The sequence below is a fragment of the Acyrthosiphon pisum genome, chromosome A1 (genome assembly GCF_005508785.2).
Source record: "Acyrthosiphon pisum isolate AL4f chromosome A1, pea_aphid_22Mar2018_4r6ur, whole genome shotgun sequence".
Lineage (NCBI taxonomy): Eukaryota > Metazoa > Arthropoda > Insecta > Hemiptera > Aphididae > Acyrthosiphon > Acyrthosiphon pisum.
In genome coordinates this window covers 18,239,186-18,258,001 of record NC_042494.1, presented here as the reverse complement: position 1 = coordinate 18,258,001, position 18,816 = coordinate 18,239,186, and the positions used below count along the sequence as shown (strand labels likewise).

At 27.7% G+C, this 18,816-nt stretch overlaps 1 protein-coding gene across 11 annotated transcripts in view; it reads right to left on the bottom strand.

The window, feature by feature from the left end:
• LOC100161626 (oxidation resistance protein 1) overlaps positions 1-18,816 on the bottom strand; it is a 190,348-nt gene that overhangs the window by 22,167 nt on the left and 149,365 nt on the right. For 9 of the 11 annotated variants that reach the window (XM_029486764.1, XM_008186203.3, XM_008186202.3 and 6 more), the window contains 3 exons: positions 1,994-2,091; positions 1,764-1,928; positions 1,575-1,701 (listed from right to left, as the gene is read on the bottom strand). In XM_029486764.1, the coding sequence (XP_029342624.1) occupies positions 1,575-1,701; positions 1,764-1,928; positions 1,994-2,091 (390 nt within the window). Of the gene's footprint in view, positions 1-1,574; positions 1,702-1,763; positions 1,929-1,993; positions 2,092-6,359; positions 6,598-6,783; positions 7,133-18,816 lie in introns of those variants that run through there. The other 2 variants (XM_008186209.3, XM_016805531.2) reach the window with 2 other exon arrangements.

Genomic DNA, 18,816 nt, shown 5'->3' with positions numbered 1-18,816 from the left:
CGATTTTAAGTAAACTTGTGGACGAATTCAAATCTGTTTTCAGAATTCTTATCGCTTTATTAGATCAATTGGTATGTATGGCAAAAAACACGTACAAAATACTATGTCACGCGTGTGTTAGACAAAAACAGAAAATCACGTTATCGAATCCTCTTAACGCAGTAATTTACAACAGACAGCGAATATATATACACACACCAATGACAAAGGTAAGTTATAATAATACATTTGTCATTATTATATAACTGGAATTTACATGATACATCCAATTATGGTATCTAATTGGTAAAATTTTCTGGCGTAACAAAATAAAATACATATCTTATCTTTTAAATTACCAACTAATAAATTACTATAATAATTTTATTTATGTGTAAAACACAAAATTCTACAGTCTTTTGATGTTTATATTCAACAATTCAACATGCTACAAATTTTTAAGTTGAAACAAAATTTGTTTAAAAAAATATATATATTTTCAAGATATTTAAATATTCTTTTTATTCTTTTTTATTTTTTATTTATTATATATATTATATATTTTTATTATTGGTGGACCACAAGAATGCAACATTTAACTACTTTGACCTGAATAAAGGAATAAACGTTGAGCATTTCTGGTTTGGTGGCATTTACATGATGATGCTTCATTACTTATAAGTTATAACTGGCCCACTCAGCATTTGGGAAATTATAATATTTTGTGAATATTTTGGAGTGCTTGAAGAATGAATATTTGACTAATAATATTATATAAATATTTTATTCTCATAAAATAATAAAATATTGCACAAAAATGTTGACCTAATATATTATATTTCCATTAAAATGTTTTTTTACAAAATATTTTTCAAAAGTGAACTTCTTGGCCAAAAAATATAAATAAAATATTTTCTTATTATTTACGCAACCTTTTCAAATATTTTGACAACTATATTGTTTTCCTGAAAATATTTATACCATAATTGGGAAATATTAAAATACTGTGTGGGGGGGGGGGGGATTTTTAATTTAGTATAAAAGTAATAATATTTAAATATATTATAATATTAATTATTCATAACTTTATATATCTTTATTTAAAACACAAATATTTAGCTTAAAAATTGAAAAAAATTATGTTTTCAATAAAATACATCAGTAAGGACTAGGGATATCACTAATGTTTTTGGGCTATATACATGTTTTTTGTTTTTCTGACCAATTTTGAATGAGATTTTTGCTGTCATGGTTATTTATTAGCAAAAACATATTTTTGATTAACAGATTTGAATTGCAAAGGAAATCCGTCCCTTAGCTATTACTTTTGACCAATGTGGCACCTTAATACCTTAAATTATGAAATGTGAAAAATTACTTGCTACGCGATAGATAAAAATACGAGTGCATATTTTGCTATTTTATATATTGCATTAAATTCTGAATTTTAATTCTGAATAAAATGTTTACATAAAAGGGAAATTAGTCACTTACATTATACTATAATATAATAGTAGTACAATAAACTGATTTTTAAAATTTAAAAGTTTTGGAAAAATAGTATAATTTTTAGTTTAATTATTTATGTATCATACCATCTTCCCTTCTATCAATGAAATCTTTATTATCATTTCCGGTTGAAGGCCCAGATCCAGGTCTACTTTCTCCATCAGCCGATGTGAAACTGTTGGTTTCGGATAAATCTAAATTGCTAAGACCTCCCTAAAAATAAAACGAAACATTTTAAATTCTCAACCATTCATAATTTATAAGCAGAAAATTACTTGAGACGCATCAGACTCTGATACAGATATTCGCTTTTTATCTGGGACACGAAGAATCTGACCGGGAAATAGTGTGCGTGATGATAGCCGGTTCAGTATGGCTAACTCAGATGGTGTTGTATCAAACCTAGCAGCAACTGAAGTCAATGTATCTGATGCTTCAACCTAAGAAATTTTAACTGCCCATGTATTAAACAAAAAAAACCTAATATTTAAATTCAATACATTACCTTATACGTGATGGTGGAAATAGGAGGAGGCTTAGGCATTTTTCTTTCGCTAAGCTGCTCTTTGCTGCCGCTCTGGCTTTCCCCATCCGTACCTGAATCTATAAAATAAATATTTATATAATGAATCAAATAATAAAAATTATATAGAGTAGTAAACAATGAAAAGAACAACAAAACCGTTTGAGTACTGTATTGTTTTAATAATTAAATATTTTTATGTGTTTGGTATAACTATTAATATAGATAAGCATTATAATAGTTTCCCAATTATTCATAAGTGTAGTGTAGAATAAATTGTAAATATTATTATACAGGGTAATCAATCACTTATTTTTTCAAATTTTTTTACAGTTTGATTAGGTATGTCTTGCAAAACAACATTTTTAAAAAATGTACCTTTACAGATGTTTTATATTTTTGAATGGTAACATGCAATTTTAATTTCATATTCTGAAGCAGAATATTATTTGGAAGACGGATACATAAAAATCAAATTTCAAACAAGCAGTTAATTTGTAAAGCTTAAGACACAAATGGAGTAGTGCAGGGGTATCCACAAATTGATAATCCACTTCTCTGTACACTTACTTTTAACAAATTGTCTACTCAGTTGAAATTCTATTTTGGTATATGGAACAAATATTATGAATTATTTTCTTCTTCGAACTATGAAATTAAAATTGTTTGTTGTCATTCATCAAATTATGTAAAAATAATATTTTCAAAAAAGTTAAAATTTTAAATAATAAGTGTAGGTATTTAAATTATCACATTGTATAAATAGTTTACATAAATTTATAGATTATATTAGACTGTTGCAACATACTATCTGTTTGATGAAAAATTAGGATATAAACAAAATATTATAACAGTATATAATTAACTACCTCCAGCTAAAAAATGTGGTGTTTTTATTAGGTTAATAATCAAACATTATTATGTTCTGCCTGCACAGTGAACAGACAGAATTTATGTCAAAGAGTTCATTAAGATCTAACAATTAATACAATTGTTGTATTCATCTGTTGTTTATAATAATAATTTTAATTCTATGAGATCACATTTCTTATTGTTGCTATGTTTAGATAATAATTTTATCTAATAAAATTCTACAGTTAAAATAATAGAAATATTACCTAAACAAATACCTATAATAATTAGTAGTTAAATGCTTTTGTATATTATTTTTGGTACCTATTTTAAAAGTTAAGATTTATAATTTAAAATTGAAATTACTAAACTGTTATTTTCTTATGTAAGTTTAAATATAGCTGACATAATAGATAGGCTTATCCTTACAAATTGTTTATACTTACCAGCATATCATTAAATTGTGTTACTCGTGTAATACTTATTGAGGTACCTACCATGTCAAGTTCAATATCAAAGTATTTAATTTTCTAATATTTTTCATTAATTATTAATTTTATAAAATGCATACAAAATCAAAACCCAAACAAATGTAGCCTAGGTACTATGATACCTTGTAAACCTTTAAGGGCTGTTCTTACAATGTCCGGTAAAGTGTTGATTAACGCTAACCGACTGATAATAGATTTTATTACCGGCAGAATTCGGCTGGTTAAGTGTCAGTTAACTTTAACCGGACATTGTAAGAACGGTCCTAAGTATCTTTAATAAGTTAGTACCTACTATCTTTAAATTTTGAATAGCACCAGTTAAATTTGTTTGATGTTTTATTATAACTGTTATTATTATTGGCATTATGCAATTTATTACTTAGACTAAAGTTGATTTATCAAGTTCACCGAGATTAACCGAACAAAAGAACAATTTATTAATTGCGAGTGCCAAGTAGTATGATTTAATCAGATTCTATACGAGTACATAGTTGTAAATACTAATTATTTCATGACTCCTTGAACAGCGCCACAAAACAAAATATGTATGTTTATAATAATTATTGCTAAATCAATTTTCAAGTAATTCATGATACCAACCGCATTGATATCACATAGTAGATATTTTGAGTTGGTTTATATTTCAAGGCCATTTGAGCATTAAGTCTTATCAGAACAATAGTGACCTACTGACCTAGTGATCTACCCCTAGAACAAGTGACAAAATAATATATATCTTAAATCCATATATTATAGGAGAATTTGTTATTGTATTCAATATAACATGATATTCATAATATTTATTAATTAAACACCTCGCACTTAAACAAAATAAAACTAATAGGTACCAATATTACAATACCTAAACTAGTTATCAAAATGCATTTAAAACTCCAAACAGGAAATCCTGGTGTGGCATTTACTTCATTTCACTTTACAACAACGTTGAAGTATATTGGTGTGTTATAGTATTAAATCTAAAAGCATGAACCATCTAAACTTTATTTAAAACCTTGAACCTACAGGAATTCAAACTGATACTTTTTATCCAAAAAATTGCTTTTGTAAAAATAAAATAACTTTCATGATTGTAATTAAAATAATATACCACACACTTCAATAAAAATTTAGTAAATAGGATGTTTTTTTTACATATATGCTTGAATTTAAATGGTCAAAAAATATTTATTGGTTTTAAGATGAAAGAAATGAGTAAAACCATAAATATATATTTTATAAAACTTCATAATAACCTAAAAACATTAGGTAAGAATAAAGCTACTTAAATTTTAATACATTGAAAAAATATCCAATATTCCAAATAGTTGCATTTATAATTAATTCATGGACACAAGTTTATATACAACTTATAAATAATTTGAATAGTTGAAAAATATATACACAATTATCAACATCTGAGCGACTAAGGCCTAAATATCACCCATGCAAAACTTGCATGCAATAAGCATTTTTTGAAAATAAAACTCACCTTTCTCAGTCTGTAGCTCAAATGCATTTATAGCATGTAGTAGACCTAATTTTACTAAAATCAATACAACACCGTTTTCAATTCATTGCATTCATTAAATATTATTTTATTTCAAATTTAATAAAAATCATATATACAAGATAATATAATTGTATTTTAAAAGATATACCATCCAAAGGAAGTAAAAAGCAATGCATTAATTTTGTAATTATTACACATTATGTAAGCACTAGTCTGCATACAATTAATAATCAACTCTAATACTAATGAGATATCATTAAAACTATTATATACCTATGCATATATAAATATAAGTAAATTAACATTAACTAAAAAAAGATAATAATTTGTTTAAATTTGACTAGGTTGATACATTTATATAAATTATAGTTATATTAGTTAAACATCACTTTATTAAAATATGTAGAATGTATTTTGATAAATAAGAATGTTAGGTAGGGAATCGAGTATTCTATAAGGCATATTATGCATAAGATAAGTTTGAGTTGTTTAAAATAATCATCCAACATTATATTTATTACAAAGCATTTGATGCATGTTTAGGCATTCTTTGTTGTAGACTCAACCAATATTTTCAAAATGTATATTATATCAATGATTTTAACATAATCTCAAACCATTAAATATTAATATTGTTAGTGAATTTTTATACAATAAGATAAATATTCCAAAGTTGTTAATTTGTATTTGAATTATGAAGGTAGGTATTAACGAAAAAATAATAATAATAATAACTGAACTCTAGAAGATGCTATTGCCATACCATTTTTTTCATAACATAAATTTAATTTTAACAGATAGAAATTATATTTTTTAATATTTTTTACTTTAGTTTATTTTATAAAATATCAAAAATGTGATGGGTCAAAAAATTACAGAGTTCATATAACGGGAAAGCATACAGAGAAAGCGACTATCACTTTTTTTTTTTGACAGTTCTCTTAATAGCTTAATTTAAACAAATTCCTGAGCTTGCCCCAGGGGAGGAAAAATTTTCCATTCTAAAATGTTGAAGGTATTATGCCAATATCAGAATTTAGCTTGTATTGTACAAAATGTGTATAGGATTTTGCAAACAAAATAAAAGATGTATACTTTACTTTATTTTTGAAAAACAATCAATAAAAACAGAAATCAATTAGATTAATTTTTATTTATCATTTTATCGATATTGGTAGAAAAAAAATATCTGTGGTAAGCAATCTTAAAAATGTAATGTAAGCGTACAGCAAAATAAATTTAAAATGAAAAATAATTGATATACAGGATTACGCTATACTCAAGCTAAAAATATGTACTTAGAATTATTATAAAATATCAATGCATATAGCATAGGTAGGTGTATACATTTTTGCGATTAAATCTTTAAAAATGTATGGTGTATCAAGTAGCCAGGTTTATTTGAACTGTTAACAATCTAACAGTATGATTATATCTGCCATTGCAATGTTTTGAAAAGTTAAGACAGCACAACTAAATATAATGAAAATCAAACCTGGCAGTACTCGGTAACGGACATAATATTCGCCACCACTGCAGCTCTTATAGATTGTCACTGTCATCGGAGTGTAAAACTGTTCAATCGCACAACTAACCATGCTAGTGGATTCCATTACCATAATTCCAGTAGGTTTTCACTGCGCATATGTGTCAACTGTCTACTAGACATGCACATTCGTCTGAACAATGTTGGCCAGATAAAGTTGCATTGTTAAAGTAATTATGAGCACACACTAAGGAGGATGTATGGAAAACAAAAAAAAAAAACAAAAAACAAAAAAAAAATAATAAGAGTTTTAAAGATAATAAATAACTGAGTGCTCAAGAACGTTTCTATACATACAAACAAAGCAAAGGTACAATTAATTATCGTGAAAATGAGAAGGCACAAGGGCTTTTGAGTAAACAGGCTCACTTACTTCTTTAAACGTCACATTATTTCATGCGTTCCCTACGATGTCCGTTTTACATTTCTACATGATATGTGTAGTACTACGCAGACGTGCGTGAGCAACTACCGACACACTTAGGTCTAAACGGTTGTTCGTCGAGTGGAGTAGGTACGTGAATATTACAATATATTTATCAGATCGTCGATACAATAATATGTAAAACAATAATCGTATTCGCCGCAGACGAGATCGGCTTCCACCTCGAGCCGTCGACAAACAACACCGATAGCCGTACGCGACTGTGTATAAAACTATAAAATATACTATTAGGTATACTAAAGTGTAAAGTGACAAGTGTGTAGAAGTTTTTGAATGATGATGATGATTATATTATAGCAACCAGTCGCGGCGCCCGCGGGACACTCGCTGATAAGTGATAGCGGTGACGTTCGTAGATAACGGCATTATGCATACACAGTTTTTGTTATGTTTGCCGCGGTAACAATAAAAAATAAATAATAAAAAGTTCGCATGCGCGTATACCCGGGTAGCCGCGTTACCATAGATAATAAAGGAGGGCCGTGAAAGCGAATTATCCCGAATAATTAATAGAAATTCGCTAGATTAAACTGGTTTAAAATTATCCCACATTATCCCGCACCGGGATAATGAACCATGTAAATGATATGGTCCAAAAATCCCGGTGCATTATTTTTCACACCGGTTTAGTCTAGCGAATTTCTACTATAATTAAAATATTTTATAATAAAAATTGCCTCAATTTTTTATCAGTCTTGGGAAACCGATAAAAAGTCTGATTTCTTTAATAACTATGCGCGATACTGACATACTGTTAAGTATAATAAGTGCGGCGGCGTGACGCGGGCCGGCCGGCTTGTCGAACTTTCAAAAAGCTGCAGCTGCAGCTCATCAACATGCTCATCTATCCATGTTTTGGTTCGAATTCGCGGTTGTAACCATTTTTAAATAACCTACAAGACGTATTATTATAATAATATTAAATAATAATATGTAAATATTATGTTCGCGGTTGTAACAAACTACGCCGTCCGGGGTACGCGGTACGCCATCTGCCGCCGGTTTCCAACAACTATATAAGCTGACCGACCGGCACGTGTCGTGAATATGATCTGTAGAAAGTTATTTTTCCGTCTCGGATTGTTTAGAAAATCCGTTCTGCTGTTTGGCGACCGAATACAATATTATATAAGTAATTACAGTTTTTTTTTATTTAGTAAATTATTCATAATATTATCATTTATTCTCGATCGATAACTACCTAAACCGTCCTAAACTGAGTACGCACTGAGACATCCGAAAATGTAACCACTCACGGTAGGTAAACGAATTTTACTACATTTTCAGACCTAATAACTTTACCTATACGGTTTATGGCCATAGAGACATACAGCTGACTACTTTTCACAGCTGCAGTGTTTTAAATTGTATTATATTTTTTCAACCAGGTACCTAATTTATTGAGGCGGGGTTTTGGTAAAGAATTTATAATCTAAGATCAACAATACGTAGGTAGCGTATGTTTTAAATAGGTACTATAATAATTTATATTATATAGTGTAGCCGTGTAGGTTATTATCGCGCGGGCACAGCGGTCAGGAATAATAAAATTATTTACTGTAGGTATGATTATGTAAGTACCTACAACTATACCACTATGATTTATATTCAACGCAAATATTGAAATATTTATAACGATTGCCTGCACCTTCAAAAATCTTACCGTTTAACTCATAACAACTACAAATTAAAATCGTAATGGAAGGAACGCTAAACTACTGTGCTTCAGGGGCGTGACAATGATTTTAAAATGGGGGGAGGCCAAAACCACAATAATAATTTATTTTTACGTTGTTCCAACGTTTTGATACCGTCAATGGGGGGGGGGATGGTCCACTGCCCTTCATGGCTACGCCACTGCTTGAATTGCAAAAAAAATTATAAGAGGTATGCAAAAGTGTAAAAGAAATGTAAGTAGGAACCTTAAGTATATTACTGTCTTATTAATTAGGATATAACCAGAAAGAGTATACCTAATATTTAAAAAAAAAAATAAGAGGATCCACCCCTTTCAATTCGACCACTGACAAAATATTATTATATACCTACACATATTTACAACTGGTTTTTGGAATGAAATTGTTCACATACTTCTAAGTTTCTGACCTTCAATCGTGTTTGCAAACTGCAATAATATATAACGGCTTCGCTCGAATCTGGCTTTGATGGGTAGTTCGTAAGTACTTATGAATCATGAATCATGATACAGATATTAGCCCATACTCTGCTGTGTATAGGTTGTTTATAGGCTATACCTACACTTTACAGTATAGGTAAGTAGGCAGTGGGACGTAAAGGGTTCGGTGGGGGTCTCGTGACAAGAGATAAAAAGGGTTGGGTTTAAATTTAAAAAAAAAATAATGTATAATTTATAGAAAAATTCGTCCGAGAAGAATCAATTTTTAGTCGGCGTGGCGTGGAATGAATTTATAAGTGGTTTACGGGTAGGTATGCACTCAGTCCTGCAGTGGTCGAAGTGAGGGTGATAATACGCGTGGTGGGACGCGATTCGCATTTTATTATTTCATCCCTTATATATTATAGACACAGTTTTTTCCAATAGCGCCTCCCCCCTGTAAAAATCAATCAATCATATTTATACAGGTATAATGTATACCTGCATTAATATTCTAATCAAGCCTACGGTTGATATTGGTAACCATTAGTCATTACTTAAAAAAAAAAAAAAATGTTAAATTAGTTTGAATAGAAATTATAAATCTTATATTTTAAGTGTGAATTGTTGAAATGTATGAGATTTTGTTACTATAGGTACTAAAGATTAAACAGTCCTTCTGCCCAACCTCCGAATGGTTTCGTTACGACGTCGCTGTCAATCAGCGTTGGGCAAAAGGGTATGCAATTTAAATAAACATAATATTATAATATACCTATTATTATTTTTTGAATTATATACATTTTGAAATTGTATTTTCCATTTTGTGTATTTATTAATATTCTGTCAATATTTTATATTTTTCATATTATAATTTTTACTAATATAAGTTATATTAGTTTCTAGTCAGTAAATTCTATTCATATTTCAGAGTATTTTCTGTAATTATTGTCTTTAATAATACTGTATATCAATAATGTATCTACTATCTATATACTCATATACGATATACCTACCAATTGCAATTACATAATATGTATAGGCATTTCGTTGACAATAGTCAGATTTAGTAACTTGACAACCAAAATATTTTACATTTTATATTGTACAGTGTGCTCTCGGCAATTTACAGTTCACGGAGGAAAAAAAATAGCCTTACTAGAAAATGTGTTTATCAAAATTTTAATGTGTTATTGTTATTTGAAGGAAAATTGTATTTGTTTGAGATGTCAAGAATTTCCAGTTATTAAGATTCGAGTTACTGAGAGCCGAATGCATTATTATAGTGCATTATAGTATTATACCTAAATTATTAATAATTAAGTTTCGTGTATCTAACAATAATTGTCAACAAATATTAATTTAACGTAGATAATAAATGTTTTTGGGTTGCGTCATCTTTTTTTTCTAACCGATTTTCGTAACATTTTGTTGATTGCTATAAAAACGCTAATAAACAATAAAAACAAAAACCATTGTACGGTACTCGATATTTTCCCTCTACAAAGAAAATCTATGAATAATAAATATGTTTTTGTTAACCACGACAACAAAAACGTCTAATTTTGCAAAATTGGTTAGAAAAATAAAACATATGCACCCAGCCCAAAACATATTTATGTTGAAAAAAAAATTGAATTACCTAAATTCCTAACAACATGTAGATTGTAGGTAGGTATACCTGTAGGATGTTACTATCTACTAAATCGTTTTCCACTGCATTATACCCAAAAACATAATATCCATGATTCCTCAATCTTTCTTGCAGAGGAAAAATATTTAGTAGCATGCTATTTATAACATATACGAACAACATTTTTGGTAGGTATAGGTATATGTATATACTTAGAATTTAGAATTTTATATTTTTTTAAATCGCCTAACCATTTTGACATTTTGTATATTGTATTTCAAATAAATTTCCAAAATAAATCCTTATTTTGTAACCATTTTGCTCAAGTTTTGTAACAATCGGCCTTTGCACACGATTTTCCGATTGTATCGTATCATATGGAGAAGTGAGATTTTTCTTGTGATATGTTCGTATATTTACTCGGAACAATATTATAATTTGTCAATACTCATTATAAACATAAATATTTAAATTACATTTTTACAATAATTATAAATACCTAAATTTAATTGATATAATTACCTATAGCCTATTATAGCCTACCTATAGGGAATAAATATGAGTACAAACAGTGTGTACCTATTATGATTTTAATGATTTATAGTAGGTAGATTTTTTTCTCAATTATTAATATTATTACTCATTACTATTTACTACTATAGTTATTCTATTATCAGTATTTATTCAATATTATCGTCCTCAGCGTTGAACACATTTTTAATGGCAAGTCGATTAATCGGTTATTATAATATGTACCTACTACATATATGGTAGTATACTACCACTATTGGATTTAATATATTATATAAAAAACAATGATAATATAACACATCACGTATGATTTAGAAACGATGCTAGTGTAACTGTACAAGGTGTCCCATCTTGTATATAAACACAATATTATATTATCATCTGCAGTTGATATTTTATTTTTTTTGTCATCGAATATTGTGATGAATACCATATAGATACGTCATTACATCCTGAAGTATCGCTATGATAGTTATATTCCAATTCCAATCAACTATGTTTAAATTAATTTTAAATATAAAATTATTATAAGTACATTTATAAAATATATTATTTAATTGTTGGTAATTTATATTCATTGAACGTATTTTAAGAGAATTAATTACATCGAAAAATACTGCAATATGATGATCCGGGAAGGCATAAATAATTAAAACGTACATATTTTAAATGACAAACGCAATAAAAATAAATAAATGCGCCCAGTATATCTCCTCAGTATTCATAAATCTAATTATTTAAATTAAATTTTAATAAATAGTTCAAATTAATGTAATGTCATTATTTTGTATTATACTAATTGAGAGTGAATCATTATTTGTTTTACTTATTTTATTACATCGGTAATTAGTAAAAAGCGTTGTTATCTGTTGATATTATATTCCTTATAATATTAAATACAAAAGTATTATTATTATTATTTTTTAATTTGGCACAAAGCCAACAAGCCCGTGAGATTAACAGAAGACGATAAAATACATTTTAAATAAAGATTGAAATTAATTTTCTATTTAAATTTTATTATTTTTAAACAATTATTATTCTACTTTAGGTTATTGAGTAAAATTCATATTGGGTGACCCAAAAGAACCTTATATTAAATATAATAATATAGCACCTATACAATTTTAGCATAGTTATTTTATGGAAATCTTAATAAAATGCGCCAATCATATTCGATTCACTAATAAATTATAATACAATATGTTTAAATCTATTTATGAATTATGATGTATTAAACTGAGTTTTGGAGTAATATCAATTCTAAATACTTAAAACTCGACTTAAAATATAATAATATATTTAACTATTGAAGTAAAAATACAGATTATAAAAATATAAAAGGAAATTATACAACTTAAACTTGTACCTATTATATTATATTATAAGCTATAACCACGTAATTTGACTGAAATTGTTTTTTAAACGCATATTGCAGCTATATTAGGTACCTATACATATTTAATCCAGACGCCTTAGAAATTGTAAAAAAATCAAAACGGTTTGCAGGAATCTACAAAATATGTTTGTAATTTAACACTTCAGTATAATTTATATGAGTAGATAAAATGAATATTGTATTGTATTCGTAAATATTGATAGGCGCCACCGTGACCACTCTTAATTCCTATAATAACTTTAATAAAGAAAGCCTATAACAGTATAACCCACATATAGATTTGCTTGAATTTAATTAGTTTGGTATTAAATCAGATCAGTGACTGGTGAATCACTGAGACATATAGACCTTCACACTATAGGTAAAAATTTAATGAAATAACTAATGAGACAGAAGTTAAACATTTTTGTTTATATAAATATAACCTTATAAAGTTTTAATGAATATAAACTATAATACACTGATTGACTGATTAATATGTTTAGTTTATAGTATACAAGTATAACATACACACATACAATTATATGTCTTTGAACTAAAAAATGTAAGTAGCTAAATCAAAAAGACATCAATAGGTAATTTTTACCAAGTGAAATTTTAAAACAGAAAGCCCAGTGAACTATGTGGATGTTCAACTAACACTTAAAATCATAATATATAAAAATACGTACATTTAACATTGAATGTTTTCCCTAAGACCCTTGTGCTTGAAATCTAATTATTTGAATAGAAACGTTCTAGAGAGATAAGTAAATATATTAATAATAAGTACCTACCACGAAAATGTAATATCCTCGATCTGTATTTCCTGACGACTGTAACGAATAGTTTGACGACGACAAAAATTAACTGATCGTTTTTAAACTGTTGAAGTCTAAAACTGGTAACACACTAAGCATTTCGTTTGATCTGAGAAAATAATTGTCGTATAATCAGCATCGTCATCAACTTGGTAGTACAATGGTTATGCCTACAACCCGATAAACCGGAAGTGTCGTAAAAATCGTTTAGAGATTATATTATTGTGTATTTTTGTATATATATATATCATTCATACATCATTTATAATACTTAAACACAAAATTAATTACCAAAAACGAATTTCATTTAACATAATTATTATTGATAAACTACTAACTGAGCATTAAGATTAGATAAAATGTATAAATGTCAAAAACAAAATTTTATCTTATATATTGTTGTTGATAAACTATAATATCATGAACTATAATAGAACACTATATCGATTCCGATAAATGTCAAATTATCAATTAATATATAATATATGTGTATGTGTGTTTGTGTGTGTGGGTATGTGTGTGTGTACAAGTAATCGTACTAATAATATTATGATCTATCCATGTTATCGTTATCCTTAGTTAAAAATAATGTAAAATATTGGATCGTTCAAGGGGTTCAGATTTTGAATAATGATTCAATATATCTATATATATAATAATACGGTTGTTATAGAAACACATTATATAGATAACATAATTTCTGTAAATCGAAACACATGTTGAGTTAACATATTGTGGCAAAGATTGTTATGCATTGCTAAGCATTGAAATCAATCGAAACTGTAATGACGTAAAAATACGATAAATATAAAAACGACTCCTGTCGATAGTCATATTAAAATTAGATGTTAAAATAGTAAAATTACGCTATTATCTTCCTCCAGGTTTTTGGAGGTTTCTCGGGATCGTGAGTTCCAGAAATAGATCAAAAACACCGTACAATATAATTGTATGTAAAAAGCACATATAATCTAATAACTGCAATCAATATAAAATAATTCAGGGCTTAAAACCGTTATCAATAAAGTTGGTAATCGGGTCCGGTAGGAGCCGAAAATTTTTGAAAACCGGTAACCGGTTACCGGTAAAAACCGGTTTTAAAAATAATTTTTTTGAATTTTTTAATCATATTTTTAAAACTGTTTATTTAGGCACATAACTATTGTTATTACAAAATCAAAAACCTAATATGCTTAAATTTGGTCGATTTCCATCAATTTAAATATTTATTTTTTTAAACTGCTTTAAAGTTTAAGACATATGATCAAAATAATGGCAATCTTAATAAATCAAAAAAAAAAAATTGCATGAAAAAATGTTATTTTTATAATTTTCTTATTTATACTGTAAAAAACCAAAATTAAATGTAATAACTTTCCAAGCGCCGGTTGTCGTTTGCGCATCACTATTGTTATTTTTGACCTTTTTTGTAAAACAGTTGCGCATCGTTCGATTTTTGGGTTATACATCGTTTGAAAGGTCGTACATCATTTGTGCATCAATATTATTTAACAATAGAACTGAAAAAAAGGTGTATACCCAAAAGCGTTTAGCTTTTCTCAAACTACATGTACCTATATTTGTATTATAATTATAACTATGACTGTAATATTCCTAACTGAACTGAACAAAATTTTTACTCAAACTACCTATATGTTATATGTATTATGTATATTTTTTATTATAACTATGGCCCATATAATGTACCTATTCAACTGAATATTACATTTTTAACTACAAAATAATTTGCAAATTGTTGAGCTTTTTATAAATGTGGTCAACATTTGAACTTTAAGTGCTTATTGAACAAAAACTTGTGCCTATGTATATTAAATTATTCAATATCTATATAATATTATATGTGTGTACAATTATTTTTATACCCTTCTATTGTTTAGAATTTTGATGCGCATATGATGTACGATAATATGGTACAGGTAAACAATGATGCGCAAATGATATACGGCCCTTTCCAAGATGACACTTAGAGTGATACATTGACACGGACCTTAGTTTCTGGTTATATTGTATATATTACAGTACCCCAAAATCTGGATCTGCAAATCGAGCATTCTACGCTAGACTTCGGACCGACCCTTGGAGCAAACACTATAAATAACAAATGCAGAACCAGGAGGGTTTGGACTCTGGGAGTTGTAATTTAATACTAAACTTATTATAAATATATGTAAAATAAAGTATAATGTGATAAAAACTAAAAAATGTTAAACGAATTGCTTAAAATTAAACTTGGAAGGTCCTCTATCTATAGTAAGTTGTGGCACTGTATATAAATATTGTGTATATTTCTAAGAAACAAAGATCAATAAAAAAAATATCGTACTACTAAGTAGTACTAAATAGTACTAAATAGTTGTAAATACTAAATGGACTGAGCCCCTATTCCATCAATTATTTCTTAATAGGAATCAGTGCACGAAGACGACGACGTTTATGACAGTATTATAATATATAGCTATAGACTTATACGAATATATGATATTCATAACAGATAAGCAATACTCGACGGCAATTAATTGGGGAAAAAAATTTAAAAATAGCTTGAGAATTAAATTCAACTTTCATGACATAATTCAAGTATTAAATTCCACGAAAAAACCGTTAATTTTTTTGGTCGGGAATAGGTTTTGGTTATAAAACCGGGATTGAAAATATGAGATAACCGCTTTGATTTTAACATTTATAGATATTTACCTTGATTACCGATAACCAATAATCGCTTCCAGCATTCCAAAACTAAAAGCGGTTATCGGTTTTCGGTTCTCAAATTTACGGTTTTTTACCGGTTTTCGTTACAAACCGATTACCGGTTTTAAGCCCTGTAATAAAAATATTATATTAAATGCCTCACCTGATTCGCAGTTGTTTATGGATAATGTTGTAGGATTTTTAGGTGACACAAAGTAATACTTCAAATACACAAATTGAAATAAAGAACGCACTAATTGTGGTTTATCATAAGAAGTCCAGTTGTCGCTCGTTGAAATCGGTATTGAGATTTGAGAGGTTGTTACTCAGGTGGCTGGTGCTAATGCACTGATTTAAGGGACGACGCGAAGATGCTGACCTAGTGGTAGGAACTAGATTATTCTATGGCGGCAGATACCCTTTTTTGCCTTTCCTTTTCTCTGGCGGTATTATATTATAATAAAGTCACACACCCTACGTTTTACCGTTATAAGTGCGTGCTGATGTCTTAATCCGTAGACATATCATACGGATCGTCTCTTATTTTGTCGCTGTTAATGGTTTTATTGGATGTGAGTATGTGACCGATTTCTACAAACGACAGTCTGGCCGTCATTTATTATATTCTGTAAGATTTTAGTTTAGAATACTTATTTGTTTAGATAGGTATACACAAAGATTAATATAAAAATATCGAGAAGAAAACTACTTTCAAATAAAACACGCAGACAAAAATGAGAATATACACCTTTTTAATTCTACGTACATTTTTAATATTATTTGTACCCAAAAAATACATGTTAATAAATTGAATATAATTTTGATTAAACAAAAAAATTGTATGTAATATTTTAACCATTTGTTTGATTATCTTCAACCCTGCTTGTCACAATTAGTGCGGATAATAACGCTCTCTATACATATACCTGTAGGTATACATTGACTAACCTGATACATTTTACGTCTGTAGTTAAATTAATTTCCATAATAATTAAAAAGGATTATTTTAAATTAAATAAAATCAAGGATACCTATTTCTGAATATGCATTAGTTAGGATAAATAATTAAAAAATATTGTACGCTGTACAGCCACAGATGTACTCAATTGTATGTGTTGGATTAACTTTCTAAATATACCCACTAATTTCTTAAATTAATTTAATTTTGTTCATGTATGAAAATCATTAAATTTTGTTCGATTATTATTTATTATGGCAAAAAATATTATAAAAAGATATTATAAAAGATAATACGGACAAAGGAAATAAATAATATTTTAATAATATATATTATTGTTAATAATAAATTATATACTAAAACATATATTTATACAATATTTTTAATGCAACAATGTGTATGTTATAGTAGGTATAACTAATTTACAGTATTATTATAGTCTATATGAAATATATTTGAATGTAGTATTATAAGGCTCCGAATAACAATAATTTAATATTAAATTATACACATTTTACTTCATGTTTAAAAATGAAATATTTCTGAACTATTGTCATCAATAAAAATTAAGAATTTATAAAAAAAATTATAATGAAAATATAATATTATATCACATTAATTTAAGTTTCATTTATAAATTGGAACTTAATCCTGATAAGCTGTTGTAAAAAAAGTTGTATTTGATTACTTGATAGATTTTATTGTAGGCTGTTGCATAATGATGTTTTTTTTATTGCCACTAATTTATAATCTGTTTATCTTACTATTTCGACACATATCATAATATATATATATATATATTAGGTATATATCATAATTATTTTTCAATTTAATACCATTTATCGGTTTTTACTTACAATTTTTTGGAGCCACACATTACACATTTACACAATATACCTATGGGTACATCGATCTAAGAAAGATCTCAAAAATGAAATAAAGTCAAAAGTTTAAATCCGTAATAATACATTTATTGGTTGTATAAATAATTTAATAAAGGATGCAATTTCCACTCTTGTGGTGACGGGGAGAAACGTGCACGTGGTGAATTACCTGTAATAGCTTGTCCTTATATATAGTAGATCAAGTCACAATTATATTTATAGAATTTTATGGAAAATTCAAGCATAAATTCAAAAGTATTACGAATTAAAGAAAAATAATTTAAACGTATAATAATATTTGTTGTACAAAAAGTTAAGATTTAAAACAAAATTAAAATTGTTCAAAGCCATACCGATATATTAATCGTCGTTGAACAGTCCAAACATTTGATTAAATTATTTTATATTATGGCTACCAGGCTACCTATACGTCATAATGCGGCGACGCATGTCTTTATTAAAACCAGTTTCGGATACTTGGATACTTACACTAAAAGTACTACACTTACAAGTATTGTTTATGTTATAGATCTACAGTATAGTATACTAGTACCTACCAAGAAGTTCTTGCACTGTAAAAACTAAACTGAAATATGTTCATAACATCGCTTAATTATGCATTTAAAATAGTAGTTCATTGAAGTGATAGAAGGGAAAAAACATACATTTTAAAAATATGAGCTTTTTGCATCTGTGAAAACCTACTGAACTGTAGTATTTATACTATTTACCCTTATATATCATGACAGTTAACAATAACGGATTTTGACGGATTTTAAATAAAACGAACAATAGTTATCGGCTATTTTTTAACCTGTGTGTATTATCGGGATGTTATCTACCGCAGTAGGTATGGCTCTTTTTTATAAAAATATACCACATTTTCAAACTATTTATTTTTTTGCAGAAAGTAATTTCAACAAAATATTGA